We start from the raw sequence: 18063 nt of genomic DNA, 5'->3' as shown, positions 1-18063 counted from the left end.
GATAGCGTGTTTCTAGATAAAGGTTGAGATATATGACTTATATTGTTTTATGTAAATAAAATAGTTATCGTTAATCCAAACCACGCCGCACCCAAGGGCGGAAGTAAATGTTTTTATTTTCAGCGTTGAACGAAATGTAACGAGAATGAAGTCTCAAGGTTTTTCATGTAACCTTCGAGATCACTCTAAATAGAACCTTATTAAATACAATAAGGATTGCGTCATCGTAATAGAATACGGTCCAATTTCACATTAGCTTGCATTAATACGTAATTAAGACACGTGTAATACCTTGTTATATAGTGGCGTAATTATACCATCTGGGGCCCGAGGCAATTTCGCTTGATGGGGCCCTATCAGCAAAAGTCACGTACTCAGTTTAATTTAAGAGATTTTCAGCGTACTCAATTACACGCTGTATACCGTCATGATCGTAGAACAATGTCGCTTTAAATCCACTTTTTATCATTTTTGGATACTACATTGACTAAATATTACGGCTACATTTAAAAAAAATCCAGGTGTTTTAAATTTCAAATTAATCAGTCGGTAAAGTGACGGATTTGATACACTCATAGAAGCATGTGATTTTTCTAGAAAACTGTGTAATTTAATGTTATTATTTTTATTTTGTTTACAAACAACCTTTTGTTTGCTTGTATGCCAATTTTCATAATTACAGAATATGAGTTAAAAAAGTGATTGATTTAACATGATTACAATATTGGAGATTTCACATTCATCCATAGAACATAATATCTCTTGGGCAGGGGCCCTCTAGGGTCGGGGGCCCGTGTCATTTATGCCAGCCCTGCCACCCTATTGTTACGCCACTGTTGATACATTTCGTGTAACATGTTTTTTTGATTGACTATAATTGTTAACGTAAAATTGTAAAAACCGTTAGATTGTAATCTATCTCGCGAGATTATAAACTGTCGAAAGATTGTGAACTCAACGTACTGCTTACAATTTAACGTATTATTATTCGGTAGATTGTAATCTATCGAAGTGAAACCGTCAAATTGTGAAACGGCCATTTTCTACTTTTCTATTGGTTATAAGAGATGTGACATTCTCGGTAAATTAATCGAATCGATTATTTCCTCATTTGTTAATTTTAAAGTTAAACCTAATTTAACCATTACTTGTCAAATGTACATACATTACATTAACTTCATGTTTCAATTAGTGTAGGGTTCCGAAAATTTTGAGATTACAATCTAACGGTGTTTACAATTTTACGGTGACATAATCATTGTATACCAGTCTAAGGATACCTCGTGTCTTCCTTCGTATGTATGGTGATCCCGCTATACAACGACCTTCACCGAGATGCTTATTTAATGAAACTTATTTTATATATAATTTAATATGTCAATAAATATAATCCATATGGGTTGCCTAGCAAATTTCAGTCCAGAGTATGTTTACTTAATTTAAAAAAAAAAATTTTTTTAAACATTTCACCGGTATGATTAGTAGATAAATTCTATACCAATGCAAACGTTAGGTTGTTTTTAATCAATTAATTATTTATGTGTATATTTTTTATGTGACACTAAAGTATATATATACATCTTTAGTATAAAAGAAGGTTATAGTGATACATATATAATACTACCCTGATTAAAAATATTGATTGAAAAAAGTTCAAAAAATTTACTACATGCAAATTAAAAAAAATTTTTTTTTTAAATATTAATTAAACATACTCTGGACTGAAATTTGCTAGGCAACCCATATGGATTATATTTATTGACATATTAAATTATATATAAAATAAGTTTCATTAAATAAGCATCTCGGTGAAGGTCGTTGTATAGCGGGATCTTATACTAGTATTAAAGTGTTACGATGTTCTCGCTACAACCTTTTAGATCTGGGTCCTATGTATATGTTTCATGAGGCAAGAAGGTGATTTAGATAATTATTTGTGCAATGGTACATGCAATATTGATTAGGGAAAATGTCAAGTTACTCCCAAATACCTCGTATGAAAAAGTGTAAATTATGTGTCGTGATAAGAAAGTTGTGATAACGATAACGATTTATCGCCGTTATTTGCCGTTATATTTCAACGTTCAATTTTTACCTATAGTAAACGAAATATATAAACTAGAGGAATTTATTGGGAGCGTACCAATTAAAAGGACGGCAACACGTTTGCGAGCTTGATTTTTACGTATAGTACCTAAATAAAAAAAATATAGCTAGAGTTTTGCATATAGTACATATTTTTTTATTAAGGGGGATTAATTGGGAGCGTACCAATTCTTAAATATATACTGGATACTATCTTTATTCTAAACTATCTGGTGCCCGCGACTTCGTCTGCGCAGTATCAGTCTTTCGAGTAGCTTATATTAGTGTGGCGTAGAAAAAAACTACTAAAGATATTGACTATTTAAGATAAACATTTCCATCATACATTACATATGTGTGACTCTGGCGGTTTTGGCAGCGCACGCCAGAATAGTTTGCTACTTGATATTTTGGACAATTCACACAATATCTTTATATACTGTAACCTATGTGTTATTCTGATGTATAAGCTATATTATTGTAAAGTTACATTAAAATCCATTCAATAGTTTTTACGTGAAAGAGTAACAAACATCCATCCATACTTACAAATATTGACGTTTATCATATTAGTAGGATAAATAAGTTTACTTACTAAATGAATATAAAAAATACTGCTAATAAATAAATGTTTCGAAGATTAGATAGATAACTTTCCAAGGCCTGTAGAGATATCTCTAACTTGTATGAAGGTTATTCAAGACTGCAGAAGAACTGCAATATATGGTTGGCGCGAAATGTAGTTATATATGCTCAGGGAAATACTTCGATAGCGCGTTTTAAGGTATGACGTCATCGTGATTGTAGCGTCATGAGGAGGAAGAATGGTGCTGCTTCTCCTCTGAACTAAATGGATCTTTTACTAGTCTCACCGCTGACTTAAAATGTCGAGATATATAATTACAACGGGAAATACTTCGATAGCGTTTTAAGGTATGACGTCATCGTGATTGTAGCGTCATGAGGAGGAAGAATGGTGCTGCTTCTCCTCTGAACTAAATGGATCTTTTACTAGTCTCACCGCTGACTTAAAATGTCGAGATATATAATTACAACGGGAAATACTTCGATAGCGTTTTAAGGTATGACGTCATCGTGATTGTAGCGTCATGAGGAGGATGGATGGTGCTGTTCCTCTTCCGACCTAGAGGGAGGTAATAGTCTACCCATAGACTGGGATGGCGAGATCTAGATGTCTCTACAAGTTAACAGTGAGGTTCCTTTTAAAAAAGTGGGGGGTATGGCTGTGTCATGGATACGTTTATTCATAGATTTTGACGGCAGCTGATGATTAAAACTTAAATAAAGACAGCTTCTCTGAGTCAAAAGTTATAATTTAGGGTTGCCTGGAAGAAATCGCTTGTTAGCGATAAGGCCGCCCGTTGACTTATAACTTTTGTAACCTGTTTTTTTATTTTTGTTATGTGTATGTTCTTGATTAAGGTAATCTATATATGTATATAAAAAGAAAATGGTGTTCGTTTGAGGCTCTTTCACGCTTAAACCACTGATCGTATCGACATGAAACTACCACCATTCGATGCGAAATTTTTCCTAGATGGTTTATGGCTATTTATTTTTTTAATTCCAACGTTCCTTCATTTTTTTATTTCTGTTTTACTTTTATGAAATTTTTTCCCGCTAATAAAAACAAAAGAGGCTTCCTAGAACCGCAAAACGTCAACATCTGTTAAAAACTCGATTTTCGAAATATTTCAATTTTCTTAGCGGGAAGTTAAAAAGAAGAATAATAAAAATATGAAGAAAAATAAAATAATGAAACATAAAATTTATTTTAATTCGTCCAGCAAAGCGGGCGCGAAACGGCTAGTAAAGTATAAATAAATAATAAATAAAATCGTAAATCTCACAGCAAAATCGGCGCTTTCCCCGTCACGGTTCTCGCTTCGTAATTCTCTTCTTCAGCTCTCCAGTTGTATAATTTTCGATGTAGGGGATAGATTCGAAGCTTAGACTGAATCCCCCAAATTAGGTCTTTTGCATTTCCCCCGTATGCCGCTAAATTTAGACGTCAAAAATTAATGTGCCAAAGTGTCATAGACTTCTTATCTTCTATTTGTCCAAATTATATCGTGATTACGATAAAACTTGGCGCTTCCGGTTTGTCTGTACACTGACCCGTGTGAGGCTCTATCAACATATCGTTTGTCAATAATATATTTATCTAATATATAAAATTCTCGTGTCACAGTTTTCGTTGCCATACTCCTCCGAAACGGCTTGACCGATTTTGATGAATTTTTTTGTGCTTATCCGGTATCTATGAGAATCGGCCAACATCTATTTTTCATCCCCCTAAATGTTAAGGGTAGTCCCTAAATTTTTTTTTTTAGTTTTTAGACAAAAATTTTAATTTCTATTTTTTTATGATACAGCATTAAAAAATACATACAACCCCTAATTTTCACCCCTCTACGATCAACCCCTATTTTATTATAAATGATATACATGGCAAAACGACGTTTGCCCGGTCAGCTAGTTATGATATACATATACTTATATGTTTACTAACTGTTTTGCTCATGATCCTGGTACAGCTTGGGGCAAAACCAAGAGGACAGTTTCTTTTATGGGTCACTAATAATAAAAAAAGTCGGTTTAATTTCCAATGTGTATTTTATAAATATTTTCTTGTTATTCTAATATCCTAGTTTCCTTTAGTACCGTTGATCGGAACCCCTTCATGGGTAAAAGCTTAGTCCTAATCTCTCTGTCCGTGGCTTTCTTTCTCCATTCGCTTCTTCTATCTTCTTCTTTTTTGGGGCGCAATATTATTAAAGCCTTTATTACTGTCACCCAGAATAATATAAGATTTGTTTTAGTTACATAACTTAGGAAATGTACCCTACGAAACTGCCTTTAATGATAGTACTAAATAGTATTCTAACTATTTAGTATTCCATTACGAGCGAAACCAAGGTGGTTCATTAGTATTTTCCTTCCTACGGCCTTGCCGTGTACGGCTTCGATTATGTAATGGATTTATGTAGTGTACTATATTACAAATATAGTGTTATATATTTTTTAACTTAGCCTACCTTTTTAGTACATACCAACATATTGAATTTTGCTATCATCGCTGGAGAATGATAACCTCGTATGTCCAGAGAACCAAACATTACAGGAAACGAAAATTCATTTCGTCAGTTAAAATATTATTATGTGTGTTTGTCCATAGTTATTTAGTCGTGACTTATTTATTAATAACATAAATAAGTCCTTACTTCATGATTATACCAGTTAAATGACATAAGTGTCTAAAGGAGCGTTCAAGTATTACGTAACGAATTTGGGGCCCTTTTGTAAAACGTTACGATACGGGGCGGGGATTGAATTGTTAACAATAACGGCTTACACCACATAATGGTAACTTTTGGGTATAAAGAGTCACTAGGTGACGTTTCACTATACTTGGGTACAGAAAAACGTTACGGTGCGTTACATGGGGGGGGGGGTCCAATAATCATTCAAATGGTCCAGCCGTTTAAGAGGAGTTCAGTGACATACACACGTACCGTAGAATTTAATAGCTATCTTTTATGTTAGATGAAACTGCACACGGTATGCAAATTTAATTAAAATCGGTTAAGTAGTTTAGGAGTCCATAGCGGACAAACAACGTGACGCGTAATTTATATATCAAACCTAGAAAGTATTGGAGCTAGTTTGTTATTCATGTCACATATTTAACGACGCGTAACAAAACGATTCGTTACGCGTCAAAAGACAATGAGATTGGCAAGTGGAAGGACAGGTATTGTTCGATGTTGAGGAAGACTTTTTTAATATTAAAAGAAATCTAAAATATAGCGATAATTTCGTCATGATCGTAGGACAATGTCGGATTTGAAAAAAATCCAAAATCCACTTTTTATCATATTTGGACACTACATTGACTAAATATTACGGCTACATTAAAAAAAAATACATGTGTTTTAAATTTCAAATTAATCAGTCGGTAAAGTGACGGATTTGATAGACGCTCATAGAAGCATGTGATTTTTCTAGACAACTGTGATTTAATGTTATTATTTTTATTTTGTTTCAAAACAAACCCTTTTGTTTGCTTGTATGCCAATTTTCATAATAACAGAATATGGATTAAAATAGTTATGACAATAATTCATATTGCCCTAAGGCAGCGATGTAATATGATTCTTTTTGTTTACAGTACTGAGCTATGAGATGGCGCGTAACATAGTAACCGTGTGTATGTTTTGCCTGCTCTGCGCAGCGCACACTTGTGGTTCTCATGTGGACGTCGACGTAGCTGGCTATGAGCCGAAGAGCATCGATAATGCACTGGACCTAAGAGACAAGATGCGTCAGGAGAAGTCGAGACATAAGCGAGATGTTATGGGAAATTATATTGAACAAATTTTTAGGTGAGTTCCGATTTTCGACCTCATATGAATTTGAATTCAAATGATCTCATTTTAGGTGAAATTTAATTCAAATGTTCTTATATGAGTTGAAATTTAATTCAAATGCGCTCATATGAGTTGAAATTTAATTCAAATGAGCTCTTGAGGTGAAATTTAATTCAAATGCGAGCCGTACAAACGCTGTTTCTTTGATTTTTAAAATTAGGTGCAATACAGTACCCGTTTACTACGTAATACGAAATTGGGTAAAATTTAAGATTATTGGTTTAATTTTCCAGATTATATGGCGATCCCAATTCTATGACGATGGACCTTAATGGTTTTCATAGAATGTTAAGTGGTTTAGAGTTGGAGAAATTAATAAATGGAAGTGTAGAGAAAATAGAGAGTAAGAATTATATGTATGACCAGCGGGGGGCAAATGACGATGTTGTTAATGTAAGTATTTGGACATATTATATTAATATCTGGGCGATTGGATCTTCAATCCTTGGACCTTAATCAATAAAGATTTTTATTTGATGATTATTTAAATGATCCTTGGGATGGCTTTGCTCCAGTTTAAACAATTTGTGTGACTCAAAACTTGGCGATTAAAAAAAGTGGCGGATAGTTTTTCGCCAGTTCTTCTTGCCTGCTCTGCGCCCTTGACTTGCGAATGTAAATTTAGAATCAACTACCTTGGTTACATATATGAATAAAGTTATTCTGAGTTTGAGTTCACACCAGGAAAATATCGTACCAGAGCCTATCGTAGATATTTGGTGACTCTCATTATATAATACTAGCTGTGCTCTGCGGTGTGCGAATTAATTCGGTAGCACGATGTTCTATAGCCTAAAGCTTTCGGTAAACGGTAGACTGTTAAATTCAAGAATATTTTATTAGACATATGTAGATATTGACGTCTTCTATAAAACTGTAGTACAATGTTCTACTGTCAATGGTATTCGCAGCATTTAGTAGTCTTTATTAAAGGTCTTCACACCTTAACACTATCGTAATGTATAGCCTATGTTCTTCAGGGATTTAGGATTCTAATGGTGAAAGAAATCAAATCCTGTAGTTTTAGAGCCTATTCAAACAATGAAATCTGTCCTCTCTATGAAAACCCTGGGTTCAGATTTCATTAGCTTTTATATGAGGTACTGATAGCATAAAATTTTTATATATGTATTTTTAATTTCAGTGCATCAGCAGTTCCGAATTAATCACAACAGTGAATACCAAATTAAAAAACAACAATCATGAACACAATCATGACCACGACCATGACAATCACGACCATGATATTAGTATAACAAAAGATACTCTAGTGGCCATTTGCCCTATTTTATTATACCAAAAACTCGCAAACACCTCACTAGAAAGAGGCGGTTGTGTTTCAGACACAAACTTTCAAACACACATAGAAATTCACGAGAGCGCATACTCGAAAAATATGTTCGCCGTGTGGCTCTACTCATGTTTAAGTATCACAGCCATCAGCGCATGCGGTCTCTTAGGCGTGGCCGTTATACCAATAATGCACAAGACATACTATAACCACTTGCTACAGTTTCTGGTAGCATTGGCTGTGGGCACTCTATGCGGTGATGCGCTGTTGCACCTCATGCCACATGCCATGTCAGGCCATGACCAGGGTCACGATGACGGTATGTGGAAGGGATTAGCAGCGATGTTTGGTGTTGTGTTCTTCTATTTCATGGAGAAGGGTTTGACCGTGGTTGTGGAATGGCGGAAGAGGCGCCAGAAGTTGGAGGAAGACAAGTTACCTACACGGGTTAGAGTATTGAAGGATGACCCAATTTTCAAAGAGGAAGACACGAAAATGTGTAAACACAAATATTCAGAATACCCATACTGTTACGATGAAATCGATACAGACACACACGACGAGCACCATTTGAGAGATTTGCCAAGTCCTAAGGAGAAAGAGAAGGAGAAGAATAGTGTCAGTGTTGTGTCGTCGAATGCGTTGAATGATAAGAGTGAAAAGGAAGAGCCGAATGCGAAGGATTGGCTGTTGAAGGGTGAAACGGGGGTGGAGTTGAATAATATTAAGGAAGGGACGAATTTGAAGGATGGTGATAGTTATACGGTGATTTTGAGGTGAGTCGTATTTTCTATGTACGAAAAATATTAAAGAAAACCTCATAATAGGCGAATTTGAATTATTAGAAATATTAACGTGATTTTTGTTAAAATATTTTGTATGTACGAAAAAATTTGGTTAACATTACATACAAAGACAAAATTAACATGCCATATAGACCCTTAGGTCTATTAGTAATTCATATGTGAAATTAACATTTTTAACCTACTTAAAAAATCGTAAATTGTTGTATGTGTGTATGTATGTGTCCATCAATTTAAAAGTCATTTCCAAATGATTATTTTTGTTTTAAATTCATTTTAAAGCGCAAATTTAAATATAATAATCACGACCTCGAGAGATTAAACTTACATTACTGACCCCTTTATTGAATATTTTAGAGAACACTCCCGAGCCCATCATGGTCATTCCCATGCCCATGGGCATGTCCATGCTCCGCCTTCATCTATGTCTTCGGTGGCATGGATGGTCATAATGGGTGATGGATTACACAATTTTACGGATGGAATGGCTATTGGTAAGTAACCGTTGATCGGAAATTTTTGCAATATTAATCTCTATAATCTATGGTCTTGTATACGTCATAAAGTGATTTTAATTTCGGTAAATGTTAATTTTAAGCAAAATGATTTGAATTAATTTTATTTTATGCTAGCTGCCCTCGCGAATGTTTGCTTTGCCTTGATATGATTTACTTCCTGAGTAGCTTTTAAGTTTAATCTCTATAATCTATGCTCTTGTATACGTCATTAAGTGATTTTGATTTCAGTAGAATTTCATCAAAATTTCTTGTGACGTCATTTCTTAATACCTCTTGGGGTTAATTATTTTAAAACTATGTTATATATTTATTGAAATCAAATGTTAATTTTAGGCAAAATTATTTGTATTAATTTGATTTTTTTTTATGCTAGCTGCCCCCGCGAATGTTTGCTTTGCCTTAATGTGATTTTGATGTTACCCCATAGGGACTGCTTTTCCCGAATAAAAACTGGTTTTCCGTGAATTTTTTCCAATTTGTCTCCGTAAAAACCTTCCACAAAGTTCAAGGAATATAAACAAATTACTGGAATTGGTCCATTCTTCACTTTATCTACAAATAATTTATTCTTTTAACAAAAAATACATGACTGATTGATTTAATTGCCTTGCCTTGGACACCTATGCGATTGATAAATCATGAAACAGACACAGAAATCTGACGCCCAAACCTAAAATGGTTGTAGCGCCACTGATTTCTTTATTTTATTTTTTTCACTATTTACACTTCATAGTTTTATATTCCCTACCGACTCGCCCCTTTGCGAATTTTCATGAAAATGTATTCAAGTTAAGGTGAGATTTTTAAGACCATTTATCATTAATTAAATAAATATTAAAATTTAACACATTTATTTTAAACGAAGTTTGGCGACGTAATTCCGCGACGGTGTTTCCTCATAAATAATGTTTTTTTTTTTATATTTCAGGCGCAGCATTTGCTTCGAACTTAGCCGGTGGATTCTCAACCGCCATAGCAGTATTATGCCACGAATTACCTCACGAATTGGGTGAGTTAGAATTTTTTGTTAATTTTTGTTCAAATAGAGGGCGGTGTTCAGATTTCATCATTTGAACTTGAACGAACTACTGACATGGATCCGGTGTGTGCTAAATATTAGCAGCTGAATAGCAATTTTAATTATATTTTATTTAAATATTGATCAGCTGTTGACACGGTTCATAATATGTGTTCCATATTTTAATAGCTGAGGTTGCGCGATACACCAACAGCTCACTAGAAAAATATCATGTATGTGTGAATAGGTGTAATTAGTATTTAAGATATTGTTTAATAACAATAAATCAGATTTGAATATTGCTCTGTCTCGTTCATTTCTCGCTTCCTCTCAAAGTGGCGAAGACTACTTCAAGCCTTTAGCCGTTACCTTAGGTCTCTTGGTGCAGACATCCCGTACTTATCTATATCTTTATATATTCACTATTTATGTGTTAGGGTACGTCTGTAGGGCTTAGGGATCCGTAGGGTTGTTAGGTTCTTACGTCTCACCCTCTCATATATTTAATCATCTAGTGCAGCTTGCTTTAACATACATTACATATACTATTCAGATACTCCTGACATTAAATACATATAAATTTTAAATACACTTTTCACAGTCCACTAACTAGCAAGCTGTTCAGGCGGTATTTTATTTTTATTTTTTTAACTTAAGAAATAATTATGAATATTTTACGTCTACCCTCTATGTATTTAAAATGTATCTAATATTTGAGTCGTTTATAATGAAAACTTGGATAGAAATTCGATTCGTGGTCCACTTAAAAAGGCGAAGTGACGTCATTTATTAAGAGCTACACTCTTCTAGAAAAAAATCTTTAGTATTACTCCCTATCTTTCTTCTTTAGGTGAATTCGATACTAAGGGTATGAAGTAAAGAAAACGGTGGGTTATAACTTTCCTTTGCCCTTTGCTTCGCTAATATAGACTATATTGGTTATGTGTTTATCATTTAAACTATCCTCTTTTTACTAGTATTTAGAAGCCTGTACCGAAATTTGACATTTGTTATCTTCGGTCTAGAAGTTTTTAGAATTTTTAAATTTCACATCTACCCTCTTTTATTCGATAATAAAAAGCGGACACGAACATACAACATACAGTCGTCTGCTATATGCATTGCTTTTGTTTACGGTTAATTAATTAAGTTCGTTTTCTACCCTCTGATTTTTTTTTTCGCCTACCCCCTAAACTATTTTGATTTTTGTTCTAATTTTACATCTACCCTCTTTCAGGTGACTTTGCGGTACTCTTAAAAGCGGGTATGTCGGTAAAGAGAGCCGTGTGTTACAACATACTGTCCTCTGCCCTATGCCTTGCCGGGATGGTCTGTGGTGTTCTAGCTGGACACGCTCCATCCGCCACCCGATGGCTCTTCGCGGTCGCAGCCGGTACTTTCCTCTACATTGCCCTGGTCGATATGGTAAGTTTTCATTTCCGGTTTCTTATTCATAATCGTAATCTTTAAACTCTGATTTTTAATTCCGTAGAATTCTGACATTTCATAAGTGTTGCTACTAAAAAAGTTCGCCACCGAAATAGGGACAAATTTGACCCATTTGAGGGCAATAAAAAATTGTTTTACCTTTTACACAAAGGTCTATCGTAGTAATCTAAATATTTACTTACTCAAATAACAAATATTTCAAGATCACGAACAATATATCCAATTAACTTTAACTACTTTATTTTATTCTTTAGCTGGCATCACTGCCTACTAATTCCAGATTTAGTAAACCTTTAAAAAAAATGTTATGTTTACTTGTGCGTTTTTTTCTGTTTGTGATAAAAAGGGACGTAATTGTCAATTAGCGCTTAATAAAATATAAACATTCACTAACAAATAAAATATTTGTATAGAGTCAGATGTTGACTCGTATTGAAATTGAATGTGCCCGGCCAAAAAGGTTTGTAATCTCTGACATGTCAAAAATGACAGCTGTCAGAAATACGGAATTAAAAATCAGGAGTATATATGAATCGCCTTTTTATTTCACTTGATTCATTGTCTGGAAACGATTGCTTAAGCATGAAGCTTCTTCTACTGTTTTGTGTTGACTGTATAAAAATTCGTCCGGTCAAACGGTGCTACAACCCCCAGGTTCTAAATTCCTTTAGTAATCGGCCTTCTGTGCCTGATCTGTCTCCTCGCGATGTTGTTCCAAATAGGCTCATATCATAATTTTGCGGTTGTATACAAATTTCATAGAAATCGGTCGAGCATTTACGTTATAATTTTTTTTTAGATGCCAGAACTGAGCACATCGCACAGCAAGGAAGGCACCTTCTGCCAGTGCCTCCTGCAGCTCATGGGCTTGGCTTCTGGTATCGGGATTATGCTGGTGATTGCCCTATATGAGCAGGATCTTAAGAACTTATTTGGTTAGTGTTAAGTGTAACGTGTAAACGGTCAAGTGTAAAGTGTTAATGGTAAAGTGTAAAATGAAAATTTCTGCGAATTTCTACTTAACTTTGTACTTAGTTACTGATTCTAAGATAATTCTAAATGTGGTCTTTGATGTGATTTTATGGCCCATGCCCACGAAGTTTATCGAGTAACTTTGTCCCATACCCCATAGTTTTAAGTGGCTGAATATTTATACTGATCATTTGGTCTTGTTTCTAAATTTTAGTGTGAAAGTTACACTGTAAATTGACAATCCAGTGATTTGAGAAAGGTACTTATTAGTTACATTATGTATGAAATTTGTTTGCCCCATGCCCCAATTGAGGTCGCTTGATCTCAATTATTTTTGGGGATTTCGATGTTTGAATGATTATTATTCTTTAGAGATTTCTTGTAAATGTCATAGTAATATAAAAGGCGAAGTGCGTCCCATACCCCATCTTGGGACATTTTTATGCTTATGCTTTAAAATAGTTTGGGATTTCACTTTTTTTGACACATATGCATACTTGGGGACATTTACCATTTTTGTCCCAAACCCCATTTTGGGACAATTTATGAAAATCAATATTTTATGATTCGCTTCTAAAAAGTTTAGAACTGTCCTATATCTCACCTGGGGACAAAAAAAATATTCCCCAAAACCCCAATATGGGACATTTTAAAGACAGTAACTTTTAGTTTGCGTTTTTATAAACATTTATATGTTGAACGCATTCTATGCCCCATGCCCCATGCCCACATGGAGGCAATATTGCTATGACGTTTATGTAATAAAACTTAATTAACAAATAAGTTCCTATATCATATAGTAAGACAAAAACGTCATGTTCAAAATGCTATAATTTTAAAAGATTGTTTAATTATTCAATTTAAAAAGAGGTTTTTTTTATATTTTGAAATTTAAAATTGATTTTCCATTTTTTAAAATTCGAAACATCTTTTTAAAAGTTTTACGAAATTAAAAATATTATTTTCCATTTTTAATTATTCCACATGACAACAACTATATTTAACCGACTGAAAAAAACTCCAAGAAATTCTTTTAATATTTATCTACTTTTCAGTTTATAACCCCCCCCCCCCCATTTTCAAGTATAGACAATGTGTGAGTAATATGTGTAAAATAGTAAATAATTACTGTTGACGTAACCCTCCCTCGATAGTGCTTCCGTAATACTATAATAAATTTAAGTTGGAATCGAAATATCACCTTTTGAAGTCGGTTAAAATGTCAATATATAAATATAGCATTTTGAATATATTTAAAAGTATTAAATGTAATCAGTTAATCTGTGCATTTTCTTATTTTAAGTGATAATTATTTTAGACGAAATAAAATATTATTAATAACATTGTTTCATTACTTAAATCACTTAGACTTAAGAAATTTTGAAATGCCTGGTCACGTGACTTTGTATTTGTATTTGTACATTGTATTTTGCCACCTTTTTTTAATTTTGAGTGACGACTATTAAAAATGTATTCTTGAAGTTATACTTCTTTTGGCGCCATAGGGAAAAAACCGACACCCTGAATATCTGTTCAAACGTCGGTAAAACAGTCTGGGCCGCTAGTTGGCGCTTGCTCTGTTTTATCGACAAGTTGCATTGTCACTGCGTAGTGTTTTTCATAGTAATTTATTTACACCAAAATAATGATTTCTATACGAGAAAACCCGTTCCAATGTGATAAAGAGATCTTTTTACGTTCTTTTAAAAAAAATGGAATCATATTGTCAATTGTTGTTGTTTTCATTTCGGTTAGAAACGTCGCGTATTAAATATTGTGATCGAAAAAGTGCAACGCGCTGACGCAGCGCCGCGATCGCGTTACGATGAATCGTTGACCTAATACTTGTTATTGTGTAATGAATTAAGGCGAGGTTTTGTCTTTATAATTTTAATTATTATATAAAATTTATGATGTCATCTCCAAGTGTTATTGAAATTAAAACCCAAACCGAGCAATTACTAGTGGGTGAACTGAAAAAGGAAAGAGCACGATGCTCAGACCTGGAAAGTATTGTCCATCAACTCAAGGAACGAATAGCTCAGCTAGAACAAAAAATAGATCAGCCCTTAACACAAAGGGATGAGGCAGCCGCTGAATCAATTCAGTATGAGACGGACGAAGAAGAACTGGCTAAAGAAACGGAATGGGTGCGACAAAAAAGCAGAAAGAAAAGGAAACTAAACACCTCCCCTTCCCCCATGAAAGAAGTTACTTGTAATAAAGTAACCAAAGAAAAACCCAAAAAGGAACCCCTTCCACCTCCGATTATTGTCGAAAATGTGATTGAATACCAATCATTTTACGATTCCTTACTTAAAAAAGAATTAAATAAAGACTCTTTCACCGTGAAAATGCTTAGGAATGGATCGGTGAAGATTAACAGCAATAATGAAGCTACCTACAGAGGTATCACAAAACACCTTAAAGAAGAAGATGCTTCGTGGTTCTCATACGAGAACAAGCAGAGCAGGCCAATAAGAGTAATGGCAAAAAATCTGCATGCCTCTTGCAAGCCTGAAAGGATAGTTGAAGACCTCATTCTCCAAGGATTTAAAATCTTAGACGCAGCCGTCAAATATAGCTGGAAAAACAAGGAACCGCTAAACATGTTCATTCTCTCTTTCCACCATCAGGAAAACATAAAAAATATTTATGAAATAAAATCGATACTTGGCTGCAAAATTGATGTACAGCCATTGAAATCACCAAAATTGATCCCCCAATGCAAGAGGTGTCAGGCTTATGGGCACACACAGAAATACTGCTCCAAGGAGCCGAGGTGTGTAAAATGTACTGCAAAGCATCTCACAGTAGACTGTAACAAGCCACGAGACGCGAAACCGAAGTGCGTTCACTGTGGTGAGTCACACCCAGCTAATTACAGAGGCTGTGTTGTAGCTAAAGAATTGCAAAAAATGAGAAACGTTTTAAAATCCAAATCAAAAACTGAAACGGACAAACCTGTAAAACCAGCAAAATTAGTTTCCAAGACTGTTTCCTTCGCTGAGGTTACTAAAGGTCCCAAGATTCTATCCTCAACACAAAATGAGACATCTAACACAGGCATAGATGAAAAAATTAACACCATACTTTCATTATTGACATCCTTTGATGAAAGACTTAAAAAACTAGAAAGCAGCACCAAAATAGCAGCTTCTAAACGTCCAAAGCAATGATGTCTTTAAAAATAATGGCATGGAATGCTAATGGGCTTTTAAAACACCAAAGAGAACTTCATATAATTCTAAAACATGAAAACATTGACATCTGCTTGGTATCGGAAACACATTTTACCAGGGAGTCGTACATTCAACTTAAAGGATATAACGCCTACCATGCCCTTCACCCAAGTAATAAATCCAGTGGTGGAAGTACAGTTATAATAAAGGACGGTTTGAAACACCATGAGGTCTTTAAATATGAAAAAGAACATATTCAGGCTGTGGCTGTATGCCTATCAATGAAGCGGTGTCCATTAACAATATCTTCTATCTACTGCCCACCAAGACATGCACTTAAGTACGACCAGTACACAACCCTCCTAAAAAGTCTTGGAAATAGATTTGTTTTGGGAGGCGACTTCAATGCAAAGCATACCTACTGGGGATCAAGATTAATAACGACTAAAGGAAAAGAACTATTTAATGCTATGAAAGATTTGAGATGTGATGCAATTTCGACAGGGAAGCCTACATACTGGCCAACAGACAAGAATAAAATACCAGATCTTATAGATTTCTTCATATTTAGAGAAGTATCACCAAATGTTCTCCAAATAGAGGAAGCTTATGATATGAACTCAGATCACTCACCAATCTTACTCACAATTGGCGAAGACCCTGTAAAGCGGAAACTGAATCCATGTCTCGTGAACCCGCATACGGACTGGGACAGCTTCAAAATTTATCTTGAGAATATTATAGACCTAAGAGTACCTTTAAAGACGGAGGAACAATTAGATTTAGAAGTAAATAAATTTACAAAAAACCTCCAACAAGCTGCTTGGAGCAATACTCCAAAATTTAAGAAAAAGGTACAAAACAACTACTTCCCAGAAGAGATTATAAATCTGATAAAGACAAAACGAGCTCAAAGAAAAAGGTGGCATTACACAAGATGTCCTGAAGACAAAAAACATCTGAATAACCTCACTAAACAACTGAGGAGAGAGATTAAAATACATAAAGATACTTCAATAAAGAGATTCCTAAACCAATTAACTTCTGATGGTTCCACCAACTACTCCATCTGGAAAGCGATTAGAAATATCAAAAAACCTACAACACATATTCCTCCCTTGAGAGAGTCTGATGGGAATTGGGCTGTAAGTAATATACAAAAAGTTAGAAGGTTTGCTGATCATCTAGAAAATATATTTCAAATCGATGAAGAAGATTCACTTGACTTCGAAGAAATATCGTCAGAAGAGCTAAACATCCGTCTAGTCACACCAAAAGAAGTTTTAAGTGAAATTAAATGTTTAACTAAAAAAAAGGCGCCAGGCTTTGATTTAATTACTGGTGAGGTACTACAGCATCTCCCCCGTAAAGCTGTAGTTAAAATGACAACCTTAATTAATGCGTCATTTCGACTTCAATATGTTCCCAATATGTGGAAAGTTGCGGAAGTTATAATGATTCCTAAGCCAGGAAAACCACCACACGAAGTAACCTCTTACAGGCCAATCTCATTGTTACCTGTTATAGCAAAACTATTTGAGAAACTCTTTCTCAAACGTCTTAACCCTATTATTGCCAAAAAGCAGCTCATACCGGATTACCAATTTGGTTTCAGAGAAAAACATTCTACCATTGAGCAGGTTCATAGAATTACAAATAATATAGAAAAAGCACTAGAAGAACAAAAAGTCTGCTCCACGGTCTTTCTGGATGTAGCTCAAGCATTTGACAAAGTATGGCACCGAGGACTTGTTTATAAATTAAAGAAACTACTGCCTCATCAATTTTCAAATATACTTGAGTCATACTTAACACAAAGAATGTTTAGAGTACGACAAGAAGATGATTATTCAGAACTGAAAGAAATAAAAGCTGGGGTGCCGCAAGGGAGTGTATTAGGTCCGGTCCTGTACCTCTTATACACATGCGATATTCCTGAACTAGAAGATAACGTAATCGCTACCTTTGCCGATGATACTGCTATCATGTCTACGGCAAATACTGAAAAGGAAGCGGTAGTAAAACTACAAAAAGCCATAAATACTGTTGGCTTGTGGACCAAAAAATGGCGGATACGATTAAATCAGTCTAAATCAGTTCACATAAACTTTACCAACAAAACATCAAATTACCAGCCAGTATATATTGATAACGTCAAAGTGCCGTTCCAAAATTCAGCGAAGTACCTAGGTATGACGCTGGATACCAAACTCCGATGGAAGGTCCATGTTAAGAAGAAGCGTGAAGAGCTGGATCTCCGTTACACTAAATTGTACTGGTTGCTCGGAAGGCAT

The 18063-nt window shown here is 34.7% G+C and overlaps 1 protein-coding gene across 2 annotated transcripts in view; it reads left to right on the top strand.

Moving 5' to 3' along the window:
• Positions 1 to 13812, top strand: part of LOC125062215 (zinc transporter foi) — a 31475-nt gene extending 17663 nt beyond the window's left edge. For both annotated transcript variants that reach the window (XM_047667976.1, XM_047667977.1), the window contains exons 2-8: positions 6278 to 6491; positions 6770 to 6929; positions 7681 to 8603; positions 8988 to 9124; positions 10077 to 10157; positions 11404 to 11591; positions 12415 to 13812. In XM_047667976.1, the coding sequence (XP_047523932.1) occupies positions 6292 to 6491; positions 6770 to 6929; positions 7681 to 8603; positions 8988 to 9124; positions 10077 to 10157; positions 11404 to 11591; positions 12415 to 12555 (1830 nt within the window). In that variant the 5' untranslated portion in view covers positions 6278 to 6291 and the 3' untranslated portion in view covers positions 12556 to 13812. The remainder of the gene's footprint in view (positions 1 to 6277; positions 6492 to 6769; positions 6930 to 7680; positions 8604 to 8987; positions 9125 to 10076; positions 10158 to 11403; positions 11592 to 12414) is intronic.
• The last annotated feature ends 4251 nt before the right edge of the window (positions 13813 to 18063 follow it).

This window comes from Pieris napi, chromosome Z, assembly GCF_905475465.1.
Source record: "Pieris napi chromosome Z, ilPieNapi1.2, whole genome shotgun sequence".
In the NCBI taxonomy this organism is placed as follows: domain Eukaryota; kingdom Metazoa; phylum Arthropoda; class Insecta; order Lepidoptera; family Pieridae; genus Pieris; species Pieris napi.
The sequence above is the reverse complement of the archived record's forward strand: the minus strand, read 5'-3'. Positions and strand labels throughout refer to the sequence as shown.